The 26,776-nt window shown below is 37.8% G+C and overlaps 1 protein-coding gene across 1 annotated transcript in view; it reads right to left on the reverse strand.

Moving 5' to 3' along the window:
- The window catches only part of SLCO6A1 (solute carrier organic anion transporter family member 6A1), a 199,226-nt gene that overhangs the window by 121,235 nt on the left and 51,215 nt on the right, over nt 1-26,776 (reverse strand). The window contains exon 7 of the mRNA XM_037800889.1: nt 14,627-14,771. Within this exon, the coding sequence (XP_037656817.1) occupies nt 14,627-14,771 (145 nt within the window). The remainder of the gene's footprint in view (nt 1-14,626; nt 14,772-26,776) is intronic.

Here is a 26,776-nt window from a genome sequence, read left to right on the forward strand (position 1 = left end):
TATTTTTATGCTCTGCTGAAATTACTTGGGGATGTATTGGGATTTCACACTAACCTATACAAATGTACCAGATCTCACTTCCTATTCAAAGTTACATACACCCTCCAGGAAAGTAGGTAAAAAGCCAGGAACTGCGTGGACTGGACACCACAGAGCAATCTGTCTTTGGGCATACTTCATACAACACTCATGAAAACGTGGAACTGCTGAGATCAGCGAAATCTGTAAGTTTTTGCGGCCAGGGGACCCGGGCCCCTCCCTGCCAGGCTCAGTCCCGGGGGAGGAGGGGCTGTCAGCTCCGGGAAGGAGAAGGGAGAATTGCAGTGGCTGCTCTTATCGGAAACTCATTCTACTGATTCAAACTCCAACCATAGATAGACTGAGACCAGACACCAGAGACTCTGAGAGCAGCCAGCCCAGCAGAGAGGAGACAGACATAGAAAAAAAACAACACGAAAAACTCCAAAATAAAAGCAGAGGATTTTTCGAGTTCTGGTGAACACAGAAAGGGGAAGGGCGGAGATCAGGCCTTGAGGCGCATATGCAAATCCCGAAGCAAAGCTGATCTCTCTCCCCTGTGCACCTTTCCTTAATGGCCCTGGTTGCTTTGTCTATTAGCATTTCAATAACCCATTAGATCTCTGAGGAGGGCCGTTTTTTTTTTTTTTTTTTTTTTTAAATCCTTTTTGCTTTTTCTAAAACAATTACTCTAAGAAGCTCAATACAGAAAGCTTCAAAGAATTGAAATTTGGGCACGTCAAGTCAAGAGCAGAACTAAGAGAGCTCTGAGACAAAAGGCAATATTCCAGTGGCTGAGAAAATTCACTAAACAACACAACTTCCCAAGAAAAGGGGGGTGTCCGCTCACAGCCACCATCCTGGTGGACAGGAAACACTCCTGCCCATTGCCAGCCCCATAGCCCAGAGCTGCCCCAGACAACCCAGTGTGACGGAAGTGCTTCAAATAACAGGCACACACCACAAAACTGGGTGTGGACACTAGCCTTCCCTGCAACCTCAGCTGAATGTCCCAGAGCTGGGAAGGGGGAGCAGTGTGAATTAACAGAGCCCCATTCAGCCATCATTTGAGCAGACTGGGAGCCTCCCAACACAGCCCAGCAGCCCAGAACTGCCCTGGGGGGACGGCACTCACCTGTGACATAGCACAGTCATCCCTCAACAGAGGACCCGGGGTGCACAGCCTGGAAGAGGGGCCCACTTGCAAGTCTCAGGAGCCATACGCCAATACCAAAGACTTGTGGGTCAGTGGCAGAGACAAACTGTGGCAGGACTGAACTGAAGGATTAGACTATTGCAGCAGCTTTAAAACTCTAGGATCATCAGGGAGATTTGATTGTTAGGGCCACCCCCCCCTCCCCGACTGCCCAGAAACACGCCCCACATACAGGGCAGGCAACACCAACTACACACGCAAGCTTGGTACACCAATTGGGCCCCACAAGACTCACTCCCCCACTCACCAAAAAGGCTAAGCAGGGGAGATCTGGCTTGTGGAGAACAGGTGGCTCGTGGACGCCACCTGCTGGTTAGTTAGAGAAAGTCTACTCCACGAAGCTGTAGATCTGATAAATTAGAGATAAGGACTTCAACTGGTCTACAAACCCTAAAAGAACCCTATCAAGTTCAGCAAATGCCACGAGGCCAAAAACAACAGAAAATTATAAAGCATATGAAAAAACCAGACGATATGGATAACCCAAGCCCAAGCACCCAAATCAAAAGACCAGAAGAGACACACCACCTAGAGCAGCTACTCAAAGAACTAAAGATGAACAATGAGACCCTAGTACGGGATATGAAGGAAATCAAGAAGACCCTAGAAGAGCATAAAGAAGACATTGCAAGACTAAATAAAAAAATGGATGATCTTATGGAAATTAAAGAAACTGTTGACCAAATTAAAAAGATTCTGGACACGCATAGTACAAGACTAGAGGAAGTTGAACAACGAATCAGTGACCTGGAAGATGACAGAATGGAAAATGAAAGCATAAAAGAAAGAATGGGGAAAAAAATTGAAAAACTCGAAATGGACCTCAGGGATATGATAGATAATATGAAACGTCCGAATATAAGACTCATTGGTGTCCCAGAAGGGGAAGAAAAGGGTAAAGGTCTAGGAAGAGTATTCAAAGAAATTGTTGGGGAAAACTTCCCAAATCTTCTAAACAACATAAATACACAAATCATAAATGCTCAGCGAACTCCAAATAGAATAAATCCAAAAAAAACCCACTCCGAGACATATACTGATCACACTGTCAAACATAGAAGAGAAGGAGCAAGTTCTGAAAGCAGCAAGAGAAAAGCAATTCACCACATACAAAGGAAACAGCATAAGACTAAGTAGTGACTACTCAGCAGCCACCATGGAGGCAAGAAGGCAGTGGCACGATATATTTAAAATTCTGAGTGAGAGGAATTTCCAGCCAAGAATACTTTATCCAGCAAAGCTCTCCTTCAAATTTGAGGGAGAGCTTAAATTTTTCACAGACAAAGAAATGCTGAGAGAATTTGCTAACAAGAGACCTGCCCTACTGGAGATACTAAAGGGAGCCCTACAGACAGAGAAACAAAGACAGGACAGAGAGACCTGGAGAAAGGTTCAGTACTAAAGAGATTCGGTATGGGTACAATAAAGGATATTAATAGAGAGAGGGAAAAATATGGCAAACATAATCCAAAGGATAAGATGGCCGATTCAAGAAATGCCTTCACGGTTTTAACGTTGAATGTAAATGGATTAAACTCCCCAATTAAAAGATATAGATTCGCAGAATGGATCAAAAAAAATGAACCATCAATATGTTGCATACAAGAGACTCATCTTAGACACAGGGACACAAAGAAACTGAAAGTGAAAGGATGGAAAAAAATATTTCATGCAAGCTACAGCCAAAAGAAAGCAGGTGTAGCAATATTAATCTCAGATAAAATAGACTTCAAATGCAGGGATGTTTTGAGAGACAAAGAAGGCCACTACATACTAATAAAAGGGGCAATTCAGCAAGAAGAAATAACAATCGTAAATGTCTATGCACCCAATCAAGGTGCCACAAAATACATGAGAGAAACATTGGCAAAACTAAAGGAAGCAATTGATGTTTCCACAATAATTGTGGGAGACTTCAACACATCACTTTCTCCTATAGATAGATCAACCAGACAGAAGACCAATAAGGAAATTGAAAACCTAAACAATCTGATAAATGAATTAGATTTAACAGACATCTACAGGACATTACATCCCAAATCACCAGGATACACATACTTTTCTAGTGCTCACGGAACTTTCTCCAGAATAGATCATATGCTGGGACATAAAACAAGCCTCAATAAATTTAAAAAGATTGAAATTATTCAAAGCACATTCTCTGACCACAATGGAATACAATTAGAAGTCAATAACCATCAGAGACTTAGAAAATTCACAAATAACTGGAGGTTAAACAACACACTCCTAAACAATCAGTGGGTTAAAGAAGAAATAGCAAGAGAAATTGCTAAATATATAGAGACGAATGAAAATGAGAACACAACATACCAAAACCTATGGGATGCAGCAAAAGCAGTGCTAAGGGGGAAATTTATAGCACTAAACGCATATATTAAAAAGGAAGAAAGAGCCAAAATCAAAGAACTAATGGATCAACTGAAGAAGCTAGAAAATGAACAGCAAACCAATCCTAAACCAAGTAGAAGAAAAGAAATAACAAGGATTAAAGCAGAAATAAATGACATAGAGAACAAAAAAACAATAGAAAGGATAAATATCACCAAAAGTTGGTTCTTTGAGAAGATCAACAAGATTGACAAGCCCCTAGCTAGACTGACAAAATCAAAAAGAGAGAAAACCCATATAAACAAAATAATGAATGAAAAAGGTAACATAACTGCAGATCCTGAAGAAATTAAAAAAATTATAAGAGGATATTATGAACAACTGTATGGCAACAAACTGGATAATGTAGAAGAAATGGACAATTTCCTGGAAACATATGAACAACCTAGACTGACCAGAGAAGAAACAGAAGACCTCAACCAACCCATCACAAGCAAAGAGATCCAATCAGTCATCAAAAATCTTCCCACAAATAAATGCCCAGGGCCAGATGGCTTCACAGGGGAATTCTACCAAACTTTCCAGAAAGAACTGACACCAATCTTACTCAAACTCTTTCAAAACATTGAAAAAAATGGAACACTACCTAACTCATTTTATGAAGCTAACATCAATCTAATACCAAAACCAGGCAAAGATGCTACAAAAAAGGAAAACTACCGGCCAATCTCCCTAATGAATATAGATGCAAAAATCCTCAACAAAATACTTGCAAATCGAATCCAAAGACACATTAAAAACATCATACACCATGACCAAGTGGGGTTCATTCCAGGCATGCAAGGGTGGTTCAACATAAGAAAAACAATCAATGTATTACAACACATTAAAAACTCAAAAGGGAAAAATCAATTGATCATCTCAATAGATGCTGAAAAAGCATTTGACAAAATCCAACATCCCTTTTTGATAAAAACACTTCAAAAGGTAGGAATTGAAGGAAACTTCCTCAACATGATAAAGAGCATATATGAAAAACCCACAGCCAGCATAGTACTCAATGGTGAGAGACTGAAAGCCTTCCCTCTAAGATCAGGAACAAGACAAGGATGCCCGCTGTCACCACTGTTATTCAACATTGTGCTGGAAGTGCTAGCCAGGGCAATCCGGCAAGACAAAGAAATAAAAGGCATCCAAATTGGAAAAGAAGAAGTAAAACTGTCATTGTTTGCAGATGATATGATCTTATATCTAGAAAACCCTGAGAAATCAACGATACACCTACTAGAGCTAATAAACAAATTTAGCAAAGTAGCAGGATACAAGATTAATGCACATAAGTCAGTAATGTTTCTATATGCTAGAAATGAACAAACTGAAGAGACACTCAAGAAAAAGAATCCATTTTCAATAGCAACTAAAAAAATCAAGTACCTAGGAATAAACTTAACCAAAGATGTAAAAGACCTATACAAAGAAAACTACATAACTCTACTAAAAGAAATAGAAGGGGACCTTAAAAGATGGAAAAATATTCCATGTTCATGGATAGGAAGGCTAAATGTCATTAAGATGTCAATTCTACCCAAACTCATCTACAGATTCAATGCAATCCCAATCAAAATTCCAACAACCTACTTTGCAGACTTGGAAAAGCTAGTTATCAAATTTATTTGGAAAGGGAAGATGCCTCGAATTGCTAAAGACACTCTAAAAAAGAAAAACGAAGTGGGAGGACTTACACTCCCTGACTTTGAAGCTTATTATAAAGCCACAGTTGCCAAAACAGCATGGTACTGGCACAAAGATAGACATATAGATCAATGGAATCGAATTGAGAATTCAGAGATAGACCCTCAGATCTATGGCCGACTGATCTTTGATAAGGCCCCCAAAGTCACCGAACTGAGCCATAATGGTCTTTTCAACAAATGGGGCTGGGAGAGTTGGATATCCATATCCAAAAGAATGAAAGAGGACCCCTACCTCACCCCCTACACAAAAATTAACTCAAAATGGACCAAAGATCTCAAGATAAAAGAAAGTACCATAAAACTCCTAGAAGATAATGTAGGAAAACATCTTCAAGACCTTGTATTAGGAGGCCACTTCCTAGACTTTACACCCAAAGCACAAGCAACAAAAGAGAAATTAGATAAATGGGAACTCCTCAAGCTTAGAAGTTTCTGCACCTCAAAGGAATTTCTCAAAAAGGTAAAGAGGCAGCCAACTCAATGGGAAAAAATTTTTGGAAACCATGTATCTGACAAAAGACTGATATCTTGCATATACAAAGAAATCCTACAACTCAATGACAATAGTACAGACAGCCCAATTATAAAATGGGCAAAAGATATGAAAAGACAGTTCTCTGAAGAGGAAATACAAATGGCCAAGAAACACATGAAAAAATGTTCAGCTTCACTAGCTATTAGAGAGATGCAAATTAAGACCACAATGAGATACCATCTAACACCGGTTAGAATGGCTGCCATTAAACAAACAGGAAACTACAAATGCTGGAGGGGATGTGGAGAAATTGGAACTCTTATTCATTGTTGGTGGGACTGTATAATGGTTCAGCCACTCTGGAAGTCAGTCTGGCAGTTCCTTAGAAAACTAGATATAGAGCTACCATTCGATCCAGCGATTGCACTTCTCGGTATATACCCGGAAGATCGGAAAGCAGTGACACGAACAGATATCTGCACGCCAATGTTCATAGCAGCATTATTCACAATTGCCAAGAGATGGAAACAACCCAAATGTCCTTCAACAGATGAGTGGATAAATAAAATGTGGTATATACACACGATGGAATACTACGCGGCAGTAAGAAGGAACGATCTGGTGAAACATATGACAACATGGATGAACCTTGAAGACATAATGCTGAGCGAAATAAGCCAGGCACAAAAAGAGAAATATTATATGATACCACTAATGTGAACTTTGAAAAATGTAAAACAAATGGTTTATAATGTAGAATGTAGGGGAACTAGCAGTAGAGAGCAATTAAGGAAGGGGGAACAATAATCCAAGAAGAACAGATAAGCTATTTAACGTTCTGGGGATGCCCAGAAATGACTATGGTCTGTTAATTTCTGATGGATGTAGTAGGAACAAGTTCACTGAAATGTTGCTATATTATGTAACTTTCTTGGGGTAAAGTAGGAACATGTTGGAAGTTAAGCAGTTATCTTAGGTTAGTTGTCTTTTTCTTACTCCCTTGTTATGGTCTCTTTGAAATGTTCTTTTATTGTATGTTTGTTTTCTTTTTAACTTGTTTTTTCATACAGTTGATTTAAAAAAGAAGGGAAAGTTAAAAAAAAAAAAAAAAAAGAAAAAAGACAAACAAGGAAAAAAAAAAAAAAGATGTAGTGCCCCCTTGAGGAGCCTGTGGAGAATGCAGGGGTATTTGCCTACCCCACCTTCATGGTTGCTAACATGACCACAGACATAGGGGACTGGTGGTTTGATGGGTTGAGCCCTCTACCATAAGTTTTACCCTTGGGAAGACGGTTGCTGCAAAGGAGAGGCTAGGCCTCCCTGTATTTGTGCCTAAGAGTCTCCTCCTGAATGCCTCTTTGTTGCTCAGATGTGGCCCTCTCTCTCTGGCTAAGCCAACTTGAAAGGTGAAATCACTGCCCTCCCCCCTACGTGGGATCAGACACCCAGGGAAGTGAATCTCCCTGGCAACGTGGAATATGACTCCCGGGGAGGAATGTAGACCCGGCATCGTGGGATGGAGAACATCTTCTTGACCAAAAGGGGGATGTGAAAGGAAATGAAATAACCTTCAGTGGCAGAGAGATTCCAAAATGAGCCGAGAGATCACTCTGGTGGGCACTCTTACGCACACTTTAGACAACCTTTTTTAGGTTCTAAAGAATTGGGGTAGCTGGTGGTGGATACCTGAAACTATTAAACTACAACCCAGAACCCATGAATCTCGAAGACAGTTGTATAAAAATGTAGCTTATGAGGGGTGACAGTGGGATTGGGAATGCCATAAGGACCAAACTCCACTTTGTCTAGTTTATGGATGGATGTGTAGAAAAGTAGGGGAAGCAAACAAACAGACAAAGGTACCCAGTGTTCTTTTTTACTTCAATTGCTCTTTTTCACTCTAATTATTATTCTTGTTATTTTTGTGTGTGTGCTAATGAAGGTGTCAGGGATTGATTTAGGTGATGAATGTACAACTATGTAATGGTACTGTAAACAATCGAAAGTACAATTTGTTTTGTATGACTGCGTGGTATGTGAATATATCTCAATAAAATGATGATTAAAAAAAAAAAAAAAAAAAAAAACCAAATATATATGATTGCAGAAACTGGAAAAAAAAAAAAAAAAAAAAAAAAGTTACATACAATCATGGTGTCTGAACAAACTGACCACACAAGTTAAATTATTTGGTGTGCTACAGAAAATATAGATCCTGAAGCAAATAGACATCTCTTCCTTTGGTCGCATACAGAAGTTGAAGTTTTAAAACACAGTCAGTATCATCCTTTACCCCCTGGCCCAATTTGCCTTAGTCCTAACCAGATCCTCTTCATTCATAACTCTAATTAAAGTCTGATCTCTCTTTCAGCTTTTTTTAACAGTTGCTGTATGAGGCAATACTGACATTCATAGCTGCCAAGCTCTAGCTCTGAGTTTCAGGTATCACACAGATACCGAAAGTTCCAGAGACTAATAACATTATACACAAAGAGCTCAGCATCTCAGAATTTAGAAAGAACCATTACAACTCAGGAATAGATACAACTGCTGTAAGGCTTACAATCTAGGGACCATTATAACAAGCAGTCTCCTGATAAGCTGTGCTCTAAGGTTCAATTCTCAGAGTTTACACATTGTAGTTAGCCCATATTAATGAGGCATTATGATATTTATCTTTTTGTTTCATGCATACTTCACTCAAAATGCTGTCCTCAAGATCCACTGACCTGGTTGTGTGTCTCACAGCTTCATTTCTTCTTGCAGCTGCTCAATATTCTATTGTACGCATACACCACAGTTCACCATTCTGTTTATCAGACAATGTACCCTTAGGCCACCTCCATCCACTGCAAATCATGAATAGTGCCTCTATGCACTATGCCCATTTGTGTCCCTGCTCTCAGATCTTCCAATTATATACCACATAATGAAGTTGCAGGACCTTATGGCACCCACACACTTAGCTTCTTGTGGAGCCACTACATTGTCCTCCAGAAAGGTTATACCATTCTACATCCCCAGCAACAGGAAATTGGTACATCCCTCTCTCCATGTTTTCTCCAGCACTTATATCCCTGTTTGGATTTTTCCCTGCAATTTTATAGAGATACATTCACATACCATTCAATCATCCACAGTGTACAATCAATTGTTGCCAATATTATCATGTAGTTGTGCATTCATCATCACAATCAGCACTTGAACATAATCATTACTCCAAAAAAAATGTTTTCAAGAATAAAAAAGATTCTTAAAAAAAAAATACAATAAAACCAATATAATAATAAGGTCAGACAACACCAATACCAATAATCCCATACCCCTCCCTTATATCCCCCTTTCATAGACATTTAATGGAAGCATATTTGTTACATTTAATTACCTTTGTTACATTTAATGGAAGCATATTACAATGTTACTGTTAACCATAGATTCCAGTTTGTGATTATATTTTTTCCCCAATACCGTCACTTTTTCAACACCTTGCAAGGTTGACATTCATTTGTTCTCCCACATGTAAAAACGTTTTTACATTTGTACATTTAGTCACAATCCTTGACCACTCTAGGTTTAACTAAGTTATATACTCCCAGCCTTTATTGCCTATCTTTCCTTCTGGTGTCATACATGCCCCTAGCCCTTCTCTTTCAGCTTTATTCACAGACATCTTTGTTCAGTATACTTACCGTATTGTGCTACCATCACACAGTATTATGCTATCCATTTCTTGATCTATACAATCAATCCTATTGAACATTCCATAGTACTTCAGCATTAAATGCCCAGTCTCTACCCTCCTTCTATCTCCTGATAACCTGTGTTCTCAGCTTTTAACTCTCAACGTTTGTTCATTAATGTTAGTTCATATTGTGAGACCATACAGTATTTGTTCTTTTGTTTCTGGATAACTTCACTCAATATAACATCCTCAAGGTTCATCCACATTGTTGTATGTTCCGTGAATTTCTTCTGTCTTACAGCTGCCTGATATTCCATCATGTGTATGTACCACAGTTTGTTTATCCACTTGACCATTGATGGACATTTGGGTTGTTTTCATCTCTTGGCAATAGTGAATAATGCCACTATAAACATCAGTTTACAAATGTCTGTTCATGTCTTAGATTTCAGTTCCTCTGAGTATAGACCTAGTAATAGAATTGTTGTGACGTACAGCAATTTTATACTTAACTTCCTGAGGAATTGCCATACTGCCTTCCAGAGTGGCTACACCATTCTACTTTCCCACCAACAGTGATAAGTGTGCCTTTTTCTCCACATCCTCTCCAGCACTTGAAGTTTTCTGTTTTTTGGATTATGGTCATTGTAGTAGGTGTGAGATGATATCTCATTGTGGTTTTGATTTGCATTCCCCTAATAGCCAGTGAAGTTGAGCATCTTTTCATACGTTTTTGAGCCATTTGTTTTTCATCTTCAGAAAAGTGCCTGTCCGTATCTTTTACCCATTTTTAAATTGGGTTATTTGTCTTTCTGTTGTTGAATTGTAGGATCCCTTTATATATTCAGGATATAAACCCTTATCTGGCATGTGGTTTCCAAATATTGTCTCCCATTGTGTAGGCTGCCTTTTTACTTTCTAACCAAGTCCTTTGATGTACTAAGGTGTTTGATTTTGAGGAAATCCCATTTATCTATTTCTTCTTTGATTACTCATGCTTTGGGTGTACGGTCTAGGAAAACACCGCCTATCAAAAGATCTTTAAGATATTGCCCTACATTTTCTTCTAAAAGTCTTACGGTCTTAGTGCTAAGTTTAGGTCTTTGATACATTGTGAGTTAATTTTCGTATAAGGTGTGAGATAGGAGTTCTCTTTCATTCTTTTGGACATGGATATTCAGGTCTCCAAGCACCATTTGTTGAAGAGGCTGCTCATGTCCCAGCTGCTTTGGCTTGACTGCCTTATCAATAATCAATTGTCCATAGAAGAAAGGGTCTATATCTGAACACTCAATTCAATTCCATTTGTAGGTATATCTATCTTTATGCCAGTACCACGCTGTTTTGACCATTATAGCTTTGTAGTATGCTCCAAAGTCAGGTAGTGCGAGACCTCCCACTTTGTTCTGCTTTCTGAAGATATTTTTGGCTATTCAGGGCACCCTGCCCTTCCAAATAAATTTGGTTATTGTTTTTTCTATTTCTGCAAAATAAGTTGTTGGGATTTTAATTGGTATTGCATTGAATCTACACATCAGTTTAGGTAAAACTGACATCTTCACTATATTTAGTCTTCCAGTCCATGAACATGGTATGTTTTTCCATTTTGTTTATAGGTCCTGTTCAATTGCTTTTAGCAGTTTCTTGTAGTTTTCTCTGTATAGGTCTTTTGTGGCCTTGGTTAAGTTTGTTCCTAAATACTTGATTCTTTTGACTGCTATTGGTAAATGGAAATTTTTTCTTGATTTCCTCCTCCTGTTACTCATTACTTGTGAATAGGAAAACTACTAATTTTAGTGTGTTGATCTTGTAGCCTGCTAATTTGCTGTACTCATTGCTGTATTCTACATATAGGATCATGTCATCTGCAAATAGTGAAAGTTTGACTTCTTCCTCTCCAATTTGGATGACTTTTATTTCTTTTTCTTGCCTAATTGCTCTAGCTAGAACTTCTAGCACAATGTTGAATAACAATGGTGACAGTGGGCATCCCCTTCTTTTCCTGATCTTACAGAGAAAGTGTTCAATCTTTTCCCATTATGATGTTAGCTGTGGGTTTTTCATATATTGCCTTTATCATATTGAGAAAGTTTCCTTCTATTCCTATCTTTTAAAGTGTTTTCATCAAGAAAGGATATTGAATTTTGTCCAAAGCCTTTTCTGCATCAATTGAGATGATTGTGTGGTTCTTCCCCCTTTGATTTATTTATGTGGTGTATTACATTAATTGATTTTCTTGTGTTGAACCAGTCTTGCATACCTGGAATAAATTCCATTTGGTCATGGTGTCTAATTCTTTTAATGTGCTGGTGGATTTGATTTGTGAGTATTTTGTTGAGGATCCACTGTGATTTTTTTCTTTAACACAATTAAAGTGCATTGTTTAATTTCCAACCTACTGCACTTTCTAATGGTTATTTGTTTTTATTGATTTCTAGCTTAATTTCACTGTGTCAGAGACTACATTCTGAACCCTCTCAAACCTTTGAAATGCACTGAGGCTTACTTTATGACCTAGCACATGATCAATTTTTTTTAAGGTACACTTGAGAAGAAATTGTTTTCAGAATTTCTTTGGAACAGTATTCCACATATATCAATAAGGTTGAGTTTGTTAATTTTGTTGTTCAGATCCTTTATGGCCTTTCTTTTCCCCTTGTTACATCAATTATTGAGAGATGCATGCTAATTCTCACATCACAACTATAAATTTATCTATTTCTTTATTGAATTCAGTCAGTTTTTTGTTTTATGAATTTTTGAAGCTATGTTATTGAGGCCATACACCTGTAAAATTGTGCCATATACTTCATAGTGTTGACTCCTCTATCATTATAAACTATCCCTCTTTACAACAAGTAATATCCCTCACTTTGAATAATACTTCATTTAAAATTACTATAGTTACGCAAACTTTTATTCTGGTCAGTGTTTGCATCCTACAACAATTCCCAATCTTTTACTTTCAACTTTTTTGTGTCTCCATATTTAAGAAATTCCTACTATAAGTAACATACAGTTGAATTTTTTCCCAATCTATCTTTAGTCTATTTATATGCCATATAATTACTAATATATTTGATGGACAGCAGTTCTCCTTGAGTGTCTCATGTTTCTGTACATCTTGCTAGAGGAAACACTGACTGTTCTTTGTTCCAAACTATCATTTCAAGGATATTTGTAGAAAACTCTGGAAAATAGAGGAAATGTTCCTCTTGAGAGCACTGGAAAGGTTTGCATATGGCTCTGGAAGACAGAAACAGTGTCTACATCTGGAACCAAGATCAAGCATGATTTCAAGTATAATAAAGATAATATCCCTCAGGAGCAAAAGGCAGGCATGATCACTGTCCATTATAAAAAGATTTGGGTTCCCTAAACTTAGGATTCCTCTCCTATAGTGCAACCCACTGTGTGTGTAGATGTCATCTAGACCTCTTTCAAATCACTCTGTGGGAATTAGGGTTCAGGGAACTGGCAAAAAAAAAAAAAAATGAGAAGGTTTAAGAAGTCATAAACTGTCCTTCATCTCTGACCAAGGAGTTTCGTATCTTCTATCAGCATCCAATAAACTATCGTAAGCTAACTTGTTAGCTGGCAATTAGGGTAGTTTTGATAAGGGTGTGATGCTGACATAAACACAGCTTTCTGGAACAGGAAGGATGAGAGCCTCATAGGCCAAATTAACAGGATTTGAGGGAAGTCCTGGAAACCAACAGAGACCATGCTGACCAAATTGCATAGTCTACTCTATTGTCTATTAATGATGAATAAGTAGAGAGGTGGCTGCAGGCTGACCATTGGTAATTAGGTTCAAAGTCAGCTCTTTGTGCTAACTCTTCTCTAGGCAGGAGGACTTCCTCACCAACCTGGTTTTCAGCCTCAAGTCTGCACCACTGTAACAACTAGGAGCATCCTGGTTGGGCAGAAAATTCCTCCTGCTTCCGATAACAGTTACAAAGAAGTGCATACTACACTGAGTATGAAATAAAGGAAATTTACAACCACTAATGGGCAGAAGAGAGGTAAATCATCAGAACTTTAGCTGGTTTGCTTGAGAGATGGGGGAGTGGGGCACATAATTGCTTGTTAAGGTAGAATGGCAACAGTTGGGCCTTCTTAGAGCCCAGCTCCTCTTGCAGTCTATCATGCTTGGAGTTCTGTTGATATTAGCCTTAATTAAATACTGTATGAAACAAATTGAATAGATTTGATTTCAGTCTCTGTTGAATAGATTAACCAGGGTATTGTAGGATGCTTGTAGAAAAGAGGATTCATCCTTATGCCCCTTGAAACTGATCTGTGTCTTGTTTTTGGCCTTCTGCATTTGTTTTCTCAACATTTGTTTTCTCTTTGGTCCACATGTTTTATGTTGCATCTTTCTTTTCTTGTTTGTTTGGTTTTTATAATTAATCAAATTTTCTTTTACTCTAAAAATTACAGCATACTTCCTTGACTTTTCAGCATTAATGCTAGAACCTTAAAACATTTAATTCCATTTGCAACCTCTTTTGGAGAGTCAATTCTCAATATCTAGTAATATTGATGTATACAATAGCAACTACCCTTCAATGTTTAAACCTATATCAACTTCAACAAATGTGCACAAGGAGACATGCATCATTTGAAAGAGTGAAAAAATTGAAGGTCAATTAATCTCCATTAATAGGATAATGGATAAATCAACAGTGGTATATTCATAAAATAGAATTCTATAGCACAAAGTGCATTAAATAAGTATAGATAAAAATATGAAGAACATAATTTAATATGAATAAACAAGTAGTAGGAGAGTGGATACAAAATGACACATTAATTTTAGAACACGGATAGATATATGAGCAGTAATGATATACAAACATGTATGAGAAAGATGCCCTCTAATTTCAGATGAGTAGTTACCACTGGCAAGAGAGTAAGAGAAATGGGAAAAGGTAGGGATTTAGTCCTAATAAGACTTTAGGTGCTAAAAAATATCAATGAAGTAATGGCAAATTTGTACTTTGAGCAAAGGATGTGTAGGTATCTGTTTATATTACTCTTCATAATTTCTTTTACTTGACATATTTCATAAAGAGGTATAATAAAACATTATACAACATATTTTGAAAGCACAATGAGCAAAAGTCTACCTGCAATTGTAGTTGCCATTTTGGTTGTTAATACAAACTGATTTTCCATATATTTAGGCAGAAATTCAGAAGCTCCAATAGTATGTAAAGATTCTGTAGCTTTCGACAGGGCTAAACACACAAACACTGGATTCTTCATCAGAATCTGAAATAGAAATAAATTACATATCAATTTTTTGTTAGGTGAACAGCAATAAAAACTCCCAATCATATATTAATGATCAATCCACAAAAATGTATCTTTCCCGATCTAAACCAAAAATATTTTTTAAACTTTTCAAACAGAAATCTTGCAATTCACCAGTAAACACATACCATAAAGGGCATGTAGTATTTAAGGGTTTTTTTTTGTGTGTGTGTGTGTGGGTAAGGCAGTGTATTAGTCAGGGTTCTCCAGAAAAACAGAACACATATATTTATACATATGCAAACATATATGAGATATTTTAAAGGAATTGGCTGATGTGATCATGGTGATTGGCAAATCTGAATTCTGAAAGATAGACCTCAAGTTGGGAATTCGATGAAGGTTTCAATGCATTCCCTAAGAGAAGCTGGCTGGATGACAAAGAGACAGAAATTCTTTTTTTCTGGACTGCTTAAATCATCAGTTCTCCCTTTAAGGCATTCATCTGATTGGATGAGACTTCTCTCATTGCTGAAGGCAATCTCCTTTGTTGATTGTAGATGTAATCAGCCATAGATGCAATCAACTGACATGATTTAAATCCACATCATACCCTCATAGGAACAAGCAGGCTAGTGCTTACTTTACCAAACAACTGGGCACCATAACCTAGCCACATAATTGTAACCATCACAGGCAATTTATTGTACAGATTAAGAAAAATATATAGGTCATTAGCAAGGTATCTAGAATTTCCCTTCACTTTTATTTACCTACATATTATTTTTCCTATCAAATCTTTTTCTTTACCTGAAAGAGAAAACAAAGGGAATTTAAGCAACACTCAAGGAAAATCACCAGGATTGCAATTAATATTATTCTATTGCATTTTCCAGTCTCCTGGAATTCTCCTGGATTTCCACCTACATAAAGAGTGAAGTTACATAAGTTCTGTGTTCTGTTTAATTTGTTGAACTTATTCAGAAGCCTTACTAGAAAGTGTAGCAATGTTTTACTTATTACCTATATACTATTATTACACTAGTAATGCACTAGTATACACTAGTAATAATACACTATTACCTATATACTATTATTATACTATACAGAGTACTAACATTACAGTAACTTACATTAAAATATTAACTTTCAAACTAATTTCTGTATTTCCTTGTATATCTACATATCTTTGAAAAATATTTAGTGCTATTTTATGTTTATGTATTTTTAAATTTATTTAAATGTTCTCTTCCTAGGCCTAAATATTGTTTTAAAGATCAAATTATATTCTATATATTCATCTAATTTGGCTTCTGTGTGCTACTTAATTTTACATAGTGTGATACCACCAAATTTATCCATTCCCATAGGGATATACATGGATTGCCTTCAACTCTCCACTTTCACGAACAAAGCTACGTTACACATCCCTGTGCACATAGCTTTAAGGAGCTGTGAAAAGGTATCTCTAATAACATAAATCCTAGAAGAACATGGATGGTTGGAGCACTGGAATTTAGCATGCTTAATTCTGTAATTTTTCCAAATCATTCTCCAGAATGTATCAATTTACGCTCCCGTTAGAGTAGGATAGCTCCGTTTTCTTCATTTAGCAGCTTGTATTTTCCAAAATTGGTCAGTGCACTATTTCCAGTTCTGCATGCTCTTTCAGAACTTTGGCATTCTCCCAGTAATAGGCATTGAACTTGGAAAGGCCTTTGTAAATGCCTTAACAAAGCAAGTAATGCTTCATAACTTCTGAAGTTAGATCATAAAATGACAATATGGCTTCTGCTGGTTTTCTCTCCCAAGACTGTTGGCTTGGAGCTCAGCCACTATGTTGTGAGAAAGCCCAGGCCATGTCAGAGGCAATCTGTGTGAGTGTTCTATCCAATAGCCACCATCAAGAGCCAATATACGGGTGAATGAACTTCCAGACAATTCCAGGCCCCAGCCTATGAGTCACTGTGGTTGACCCCAAGTAGAGGTGAGAGGAGCAAGCCAAACCCAAGTTATAGATTTATGAGCAAAATAAGCTTTCTATCACTTTTGGATGGCTTGCCATGCAGCAATAGATAATAAGTATACCTCACATAATCACAAACACTAGATATCATTAGCTGGCTTTCAAAATTTTGTCATGCTGATGAATGTAAAATAGTATCACAATTGCTTTATTTTGTATTTCTCTAATTACAAATATAACTAAGCATATAATTTATATAATTTTTAGCTATTCATCAGGATTCTTCCTTTGTGAATTGCCTATTCATATTTCTATTAAGCTTTCTGAAAATGTTATGTAGCTTTTCCAAGAATCTCTTGATTATTCTAGATATTAATCTCTTGGAATTACATGTCTGTCACCCATCTATTAACTTTATAGTTTCTTTCACAGAATAAATCCTTGACTTGATGTAATCTAAGCCATCAATTTTAAATTCACTCTTATGCTACTGAAATCATGTTTAAGAATTTTTTTCCCACTTCTGTGTCAGAAAGATATTTTTTCATTTTTGACATTAACTCTGCTGTTCAATCATATTTTATTAACATAGAAATCACCTTTGTATATGATATGAGGTAGAGATCCAGATTCATTTTTCATCATGAATGAGAACAAAATTATCATCACATTTACTAAACAATCATCCTTGCAGTGCCTCCTGTATCATACAGAAGTTATTATATATATATAACTGTTGCTGAGCCCTATATTGTCTTCCATTGGTCTATTTATCTGTCCTGAGGAAATCCTATGCTGTTTTAACAACTATGGCTTTGTAGCATGTCTTAATGTCCATCAAGGCTAGTGCATTTTTATTAGTTATTCATGCCCCTTTTTGCGATATAAATTTTATAATCAATTTGTCATTTACCAAAAAAATTCTACCTATAGTACTGACTGTTACTGCATTAAATTCATAGATCATTTGGGAAACAAATCACATATATAAAAGTTGAAATTTCTTCCATTAGCATGGTAATCTCTCCATTTATTCCAGTCTTACTACCATTACAAAATTTATAATTTTTTCATGGAGCTCTTAATTTAATGGAGCTCTTCATTAAATTAATCCCTGAATTATTAAATTATTTACAGCTTTGTGGTTACTTTATTATCTAATTTATCAGTTCAATTTTATTGAGATTTATTCACAAACTACACAATCATCCACAGTGTACAATCAATTGTCCATAGTACCATCACATAGTTGTGCATTCATCACCACAATCAATTTTTGAATGTTTTCATTACCACGAAAAAAGAATAAGAATAAAAATTAAAGTAAAAAAGAACACCCAGGGCTCAGGCAAGATGGTGGCATAGAGAGGAGTGGAAGCTAAGTAGTCCCCCTGGAACAACTACAAAAAACCAGAAACAACTAGTAAATAATCCAGAATAACTGCGGGGGGACAAACGAGACCATCCTGAATTGGGAGGAATGCCCGAGAACACAGCATAAAATCTGTAAGTAAAACCTGCGGAACCAAGTCGTGAGACCCCCTCCCCCATAGCCCGAGCTGCAAAGCCTCGTGGTGCCAGAGAGAAGCTCTCTCCCAGCAAGCAAATATAGCTCAGCTGAGCTCCAACTGGGGTTTTAAATAGTGAGTGTGAACTGCTCACTACAGGTACGCATGCCCAAAAAACAGACAGAGGCTTTGGGTGATGACTGACCTGGGAGAGCCGGAGGGTCGCCTTGGACTGGGTCTGAAGGGGACTATCTGTTTCTTTTTTGGCTCAGTGGAGAAAACCCCATTTTCAGTTTCCAGGGCTGTGACTCGGGGAAGGGTGGAGACAGCACAAGCAGAGAGGGAGACCATTGAAATGCTAATGACCTCCACCTGGGGGGGGGGTCTGTCCTCTCTAGGAGGAAAGGGGTGGGGCCCTTTCCATTCAGAACCAGACCCCAGAGCCTGGGGGAACACGGCCATACCTCCTCACACCAGTCAAGAATTATAGGCTAACAGGCATCACCTGCTGGGCAGAAAAGCACAGTGACCCGAGGCATCAAAGGGTGGAGCAATTTTCTAAGACACACCCTCAGGGAAACCAGATACTGAATATTTCTTCCCTCTGGGACCTGAGCCTGTTCTGGTCTGGGAAAACCTGATTTGGATAACCAAGGAAACCATGCCTAGACAACGGAAAATTACAACCTACACTAAGAAAAACAAAGTTATGGCCCAGTCAAAGGAACAATCATACACTTCAACTGAGATACAGGAACTTAAACAACTAATGCTAAATCAGTTCAAAAAGTTTAGAGAAGATATTGCAAAAGAGATAGAGGCTGTAAAGGAAGCACTGGGCATATATACAGCAGAAATCAAAAGTTCAAAAAAACAACTAGTAGAATCTATGGAAATGAAAGGCACAACACAAGAGATGAAAGACACAATGGAAACATACAACAGCAGATCTCAAGAGGCAGAAGAAGACACTCAGGAACTGGAGAACAAAACACCTGAAAGCCTACACGCAAAGGAGCAGATGGAGAAAAGAATGAAAAAATATGAGCAACGTCTCTGGGAACTCAAGGATGAAACAAAGTACAATAATGTGCGTATCATTGGTGTCCCAGAAGGAGAAGAGAAGAGAAAGGGGGCAGAAGCAATAATAGAGGAAATAATTAATGAAAATTTCCCATCTCTTATGAAAGACATAAAATTACAGATCCAAGAAGCGCAGCGTACTCCAAACAGAAGAGATATGAATAGGCCTATGCCAAGACACTTAATAATCAGATCATCAAATGTCAAAGACAAAGAGAGAATCCTGAAAGCAGCAAGAGAAAAGCGATCCATTAGATACAAAGGAAGCTTAATAAGACTATGTGCGGATCTCTCAGCAGAAACCATGGAGGCAAGAAGGAAGTGGTGTGATATATTTAAGATACTGAAAGAGAAAAACCTCCAACCAAGAATCCTGTATCCAGCAAAACTGTCCTTCAAATATGAGGGAGAGCTCAAAATATTTTCTGACAAACAGACAATGAGAGACTTTGTGAACAAGAAACCTGTCCTACAGGAAATACTAAAGGGAGCACTAGAGGGTGATAGAAGACAGGAGTGCGTGGTTTGGAACACAATTTTGGGAGATGGTAGCACAACAATGTAAGTACACTGAACAAAGGTAACTATCAATATGGTTGAGAGAGGAAGGTGGGGAGCATGTGAGACACCACAAGAAAGGAGGAAAGATAACGACTGGGACTGTGTAAGTTGGTGAAATCTAGAGTATTCAACAATTGTGATAAAATGTACAAATATGTTCTTTTACGAGGGAGAACAAGCAAATGTCAACCTTGCAAGGTATTAAAAATGGGGAGGCATTGGGGGAGGGATGCAATCAGCATAAACTAGAGACTGTAACTAATAGAATCATTGTATTATGCTTCCTTTAATGTAACAAAGGTGATATACTAAGGCGAATGCAGATAAGAGGGGGGGGATAGGGGAGGCATGTTAGACACTTGACATTGGTGGTATTGTCTGATTCTTTATTCTACTTTGATTTAAGGTTATTTTTCCTTTTGCTGCTTCCTAGCTGTCATTTTTTTTTTTCCTCTTTCTTTTGCCTCTCTACCTTCTTTGACTCTCCCTCCTGCCTTGTGGAAGAAATGCAGATGCTCTTATATAGATAGTGGTGAAGGTGGTGAACACATAAATGTATGACCATGCAGAAAACCTTTGATTATTTACTTGGGATGGAATGTATGGTGAGTGAACAAAACCGTATTAAAAAAAATGGGTGGATGACAAAACCTCGAGGGTAATATACTGAGTGAAATAAGCCAGACACATTAGGATAATTATTGCAGGGTCTCACTGATAGGAACTAATTATCATATGTAAACTCATAGACATGAAATATAAGGTACCAAGATATAGGATGAGGCTTAAGAATGGGGAGTGGTTGCTTAGTATGAGCAGAATGTTCAATTAGGATGAACTTAAATGTTTGGAAATGAACAGGGGTGTTGGTAGCAAGATGTGAGAATAACTAACAGCGCCGAATGGTGTGTGAATGAGGTGGAAAGGGGAGGCTCAGAGTCATATATGTCACCAGAAGGAAAGTTAGAGGTCAAAAGATGGGAATGTATAAAACTGAATCCTATGGTGGGCAATGTCCATGATCAACTGTACAAATACTAGAAATCGCCTCCATGAACCAGAACAAATGTATGACAATACAATTAGAAGTTAATAATAGAGGGGCATATAGGGAAGAACTATATACCTATTACAAACTATATACTACAGTTAGTAGTATTTCAACATTTTTTCATAAACAGTAACAAATGTACTATATCAATACTACGAGTCAACAATTGAGGGGGGTTGGTTAGGGATAGGGGAGAATTAGAGTTTCCTTTTCTTTTTTTCTTTTTTCATCTTTCACTTTATTTCTTGTCTGGAGTAATGAAAAGTTTCTAAAAATTGAACAAAAATTGAGTGTGATAGATGCACAGCTGTATGAGGGTACCCAGGGGCAAGTGATTGTACACTCTGCATCTTTGGATAATTGTATGATATCTGAACAATCTCAATAAAAATGAAAAAAAAAAAAAAAAAAAAAAACACCCAAACCATCCCAAAACTCCCATCCCTTCCTATTATTCATTTACTTTTTGTCCTCATTTATCTACTCATCTGTCCATGCACTGGATAAAGGGAGTATGAGCCACAAGGTTTTCACAATAACACAGTCACACAGTGTAAGCTATATAGTTATAAAATACTCTTCAGGAATAAAGGCTACTGGGTTGCAGTTCAACAGTTTCAGCTGTTTCTTTCTAGCTATTCCAATATGCTAAAAACCAAAAAGGGATATCTACGTAATGCATAAGAATAACCTCCAGAGTGACCTCTTGGCTCTATCTGAAATCTCTCAGCCACCAAAACTTCATTTTGTTTCATTTCTCTTCCCCCTTTTGTTACAAGAAGTCTTTCTCAATCCTATGATGCCAGGGTCAAGTTCATCCCCATGAGATATGTCCCACATTGCTAGGGAGATTTACACTCCTGGGAGTCAAGTCCCACGTAGTGGGGAGGGCAATGAGTTTACCTGCAGAGCTGGCTTAGAGAGAGAGGCCATATGTGAGCAACAAAAGAGAGTCTCTGGGGGTGACTCGTAGGCACAATTTTAAGCAGGCTTAGCCTCTCCCTTGTAGTAAAAAAACTTCAAAAAGCAAGCCCCAAGATCGAGGGCTCAGCCTTCTAAATTGGTAGTCCCCAACGCTTGCAAGAATATCAGTAATTCCCCAGGTTGGGAAGTTTAATATTTCCACATCTTACCCCAGTCCCTCAAGGGGGCTTTGCAAATACAATTTTATTCTCTGCCCAAATTACTCTGTGATATATTGGGGCTTTGCAATAACCTGTACAAACCAACCAGGTTTCACTCCCTATTCAAAGTTCCACGTAATTATGATGTTTGAATAAACTGACCATACAAGTTAAATTACATAATATGTTACAAAAAATATAGATTTTGTGCCTTATAAACATCTCTTCCTTTGGTCTCACACAGAAGTTGAAGTTTTAAAACTCTGTCAATATTGTCCTTTACCCTTTAGTCTGATTTACCTTAGTCCTAATAAGTCCATTTCATTCATATCTCTAACTGAAGTCTGATCTCTTTTTCAGACTCTTTAATATTTGCTCTATGGGGTAATGCTGACATTCATAGCTGGAGAACTATGGTTCTGAGTCTCAGGTGTCACACAGATACCCAAAGTTCCAGGGACTGACCAGGTTATACACAAATAGCTCATCATCTCAGAAGTTAGAAACAGCCATTACAACTTAGGAATAGATGTAACTGCTGTAAGAGCTTACAATCTAGGAACCTATACCATAAGACTTCCCCTTATAACCTATGCTCTCAGATTCGATTCTCAGACTTTGCACATTATTGTTAGTCCATATTAGTGAGGCATTATAATGTTTGTCATTTCATTTCTGGTTTATTTCACTCAACATACTGTCCTCAAGGTTCATTCACCTCACAACTTCACTCCTTGTAGCAGCTCAATATTCCATTGTATGTATACACCACAGTTTACCATTCTGGTCATCAATGTACCTTTCGGCCACCTCCATCCACTGCAAATCGTGAATACTGTCACCATGAACACCACTGTGCAAATGTCCATTCATGTCCCTCTTTTTAGTTCTTCCAAATACATACCCAACAACCAGGTTGCGGGACCAGCCATATGGCTACCCCATGCTTAGCTTCCTGTGGGACCACCACACTGCCCTCCAGAGAGGCTGCACAATTCTACTTCCCCACCAATGGTGATTAGGTACATCTTTCTCTCTCTCCACATTGTCTCCAGCACTTGTATCCCTCTGTTTATTTTTTTAGATGGTTTTATTCATACACCATACATTCCCTCCTGGGTAATAAATCAGTAGTTCCCTGTATAATCACATAGTTATGCATTCACCACCACTATCTATATGAGAATATTTCCATTTCTTCCACAAAGAAAGAGGAAGAGTGAAAAAAGAAAAAAGGAAAAAGAAAAAGAAAGAAAAAAGCTGACAACTAAAAAGTAACAAAAGAAAAAATAAATTAAAATACAATTAAAAGGTCTGACAACAAGAATCCCATATTCCTCCCTTATATCCCCCTCTTACAGACATTTAGCTTTGATATATTACTTTTTTTACAATTAATGGTAGCATATTACAATGTTATTGTTAATTATAGACTCTAGTTTGCATTGATTGTATTTTCCCCCAATACCATCCCATTTTCAACACCTTGAAAAGTTGACATTCATTTGTTCTCCCTCATGTAAAAATATTCTTGTATTTGTACATTTAGTCACAATCACTGACCACTCTAGGTTTCACTAAGTTATGCCATCCCAGTCTTTATCTTCTATCTTTCCTTCTAGTGTTCTACATGCCCCTAACTTTCCTTCTTCAACCATATTCACAGTCATCTTTGTTCAGTGTACTTACAATATTGTGCCACCATCACCAAGCATTGTTCTATCCATTTCTGGATCTATACAATCAATCCTGTTGAACATTTTGTACTCCTTAAGCATTTATTATCCAATTTAAAAGCAGATAATTCTTTTTTGAACATTCTCATTTATTCTAATATTTAATTTGCTTTATAAGTTGATGATCATATATCTGCAAAGAATGATGGCTTCACTTCTTCCTTTTTAATATTTTTTACATTTTAATTTTTTCAACAACCCTTGTTTGGTAGCCTTCAGAGCTAGGAAAAGGAGAGTGAGATGTATGGAAGATAAAACTATATAAAATGAAATATAAGACTGGCCATAATCTGTGTGCCACAAATTAAGGAGTGAAACCCAATGAAAAATACACACAAATAAATAGGTTCTTCCTCACTTATTTTGAATAATATGTTTCCATCAACATGACAGGCCCCAACAAATGGTAATTCAAAACCAAATATTATACAGCATGATTTTGTTATTATGTTAGGCCACCAGAAGAGTTCACAAAACAGGATTTGCCCTGTTTTAGTTTCCTTAGCTGCATGAAATGAGTTGGGTTAAGCAACAGGAATTTATTTGCTCATGGTTTTGAGCCTAAAGGAAAGTCCAGGATTGAGGTGTCATTGAGGCAATGTTTTCTTCACAGACTAGTGTTCTGGGGCTGACTGCTGGTGATCCTTGGTCCTTAGCTTGTCTCATAGCAAGACATATGGAGGTTTCTCCTGATCTACTCTTCTGGGTTCCACTGAATTTCATTTTCTGGCTACTCCCTCTATAGCTTTCTCTCTGTGTCTGAAATTAATTCTTCTTGTAAAGGACTCCAATAATAGGATTAAGACCTATCCTGAATAAGGTGGGCCACACCTTAACTGAAGTAACCTCATCAAAAAGTCTTACTTAAAATAGTTTCACACCCACAAGAATGGATTAAGTCCAAGAACATGTTTTTCTGGGGTACACATCTCCAAACCACCACACTCAACCCCCTGTCTCCCCAAAAGACATGTTCTTTCTACATGACAAATACACTCCATACAGCATCCCAAAAGCCTTAAGCCTTTTCAGTAACAACATTAAATACAAAGTCTCATCAAAATCAGTTATGGCCATGGTCTGACCCAGGGCACAATTCCCTTTGACTATGGACCTGTGAAACCTAGAGAAAAAGTTCTTTGCTTCCAAAATACAATGGAGAAACAGGCATAGGGTAAACATTTCCATTCCCATAGGAAGAAATTGGTAGGAAAACAGGGGTCATGCCTCCAAAACAATTCCAAAACCCAGTAGAGCAAACTCCACTAGATTTCAAGGTCTGAGAGTCATCTACAGATCAATGTTTTGTCCTCCAGGCCTGATGGAGCAGCAGCCCCATCCTTCCAAGTACTTGTACAGAGGCCATGCTCGCCATGAACACAGGGTGAAGGCTCCAAGCTCTCCAAGTATCAAGGTGGCAGTCAGGTTCTCTGGAAACCCTGGGGCATAGGTCCCCCCTCTCTGAGCACTGGGGTGGCAGCCAGGCTCTTTGTAAATGCTGTAGAATAGGCTCCACCATCTTCAAGCATTGGGGTGGTAGCGCTCATCCTGAAAAATAGAGCAGAAGGTTTTCCCCTTCCAAGTGCAGTGGTGGACCCGCCCTTTCCACACACATGGCTGGTTCTGCTCTCTTGGTCCAAGGAGATCTCTTTGGTCCAGACTTTGGCTTCCATGATTTTGCCCTTGAAGTCATTCTTCCTTAGTTTGTTCCTTCTCTGTCCCTTTCAGTCCAGGCTGACAGTGGTTCTGCTCATACAAATCTCACAAAAACTTGTCAGCTTTGCATGTAGTTCACAGGGACACAAACCACAAATTTCTGGTTCCATTGTGCTCAGAAGTTCAGTTTTCAGTTTATACCTTTCATCTCACATTCTACTGTAAGCTGCAAGGAGCAATCAGGCTGTACTTTCCACACTTAGCTTGGAAATCTCCTCAGCATAATATTTAAGTTCATCACTTTCAAGTTCTGCCTTCCATACAACATCAGAACTCAATTTCACCAACTTCTCTGGCACTTTAATAGAAGGATCACCTTTCCTCTAGTTTCCAATATCACACCTGTCATTTCCTTCTAAGGCCTTATTGCAAATACCTTTAGCATCCATACTTATACCAACTGTCTCTTCAAAGAAATCTAGGCATTTTCTATCAAGCACCTCACAATTCTTCTGGACACTACCCATTTCCCAATTCCAAAGTCATTTCCACATTTTTGGTATTTGCAATTAACAGTAACCCACTACCAGTACCAAAATCTGTGTTAGTTTTCTTGGCGGCTCAAGCAAATACCATGAAATGGGCTGGGTTAAACAACAGGAATTTATTCACTCAGTTTTGACCATAAGAGAGGGCCCAGATTAAGGCATAAAAAGATGATGCTTTCTTCCCAAAGACTAGCATTCTGGGCCAGGCTGCCAGTGATCCTTGTTCCTTAGCTTGTCACATAGTAAGACACATGGAGTCGTCTCCTGGTCTCTCCCTTCTCTTCCAGGTTCCACTGAATTTCAGCTTCTAGATGTTCCCTGTATAGCTTTCTCTCTTTGTATGGAATTCATTCCACTTATAATAAGACTCCAGTAATAGGATTAAGACCCATCCTGAATAAGGTAAGCCACACCTTACCTGAAGTAACCTCATCAAAAGGTCCTACTTATAGTGGGTTCACACCCACAGGAATGGATTAAATCCATGAGCATGTTTTTCTAGGTTATCTCCAGAAAAATCCTTAAGCCACCACATCCCCCTACAGAGCTGCAATGCAAATAGCTTTATAAAATTAGAAGAGTTTGTACTTCTCTGTTCATCTTTTTCTCATTCAGTTATAGTAGATTTTGGCTATGTTAATAGTTCTACAACAGCATATAACTTGAACACTGTTTTCATTAAAAGCTCAACATGAAAAATATCCCATTAATACTCACTTTCACCTTTCTAAACATCTTAACAAGCAAATCATTTAATGATGGAATATTGTTTCTATACCATTATACAAAA

This window comes from Choloepus didactylus, chromosome 13 (genome assembly GCF_015220235.1).
Source record: "Choloepus didactylus isolate mChoDid1 chromosome 13, mChoDid1.pri, whole genome shotgun sequence".
Taxonomy (NCBI): Eukaryota; Metazoa; Chordata; class Mammalia; order Pilosa; family Megalonychidae; genus Choloepus; species Choloepus didactylus.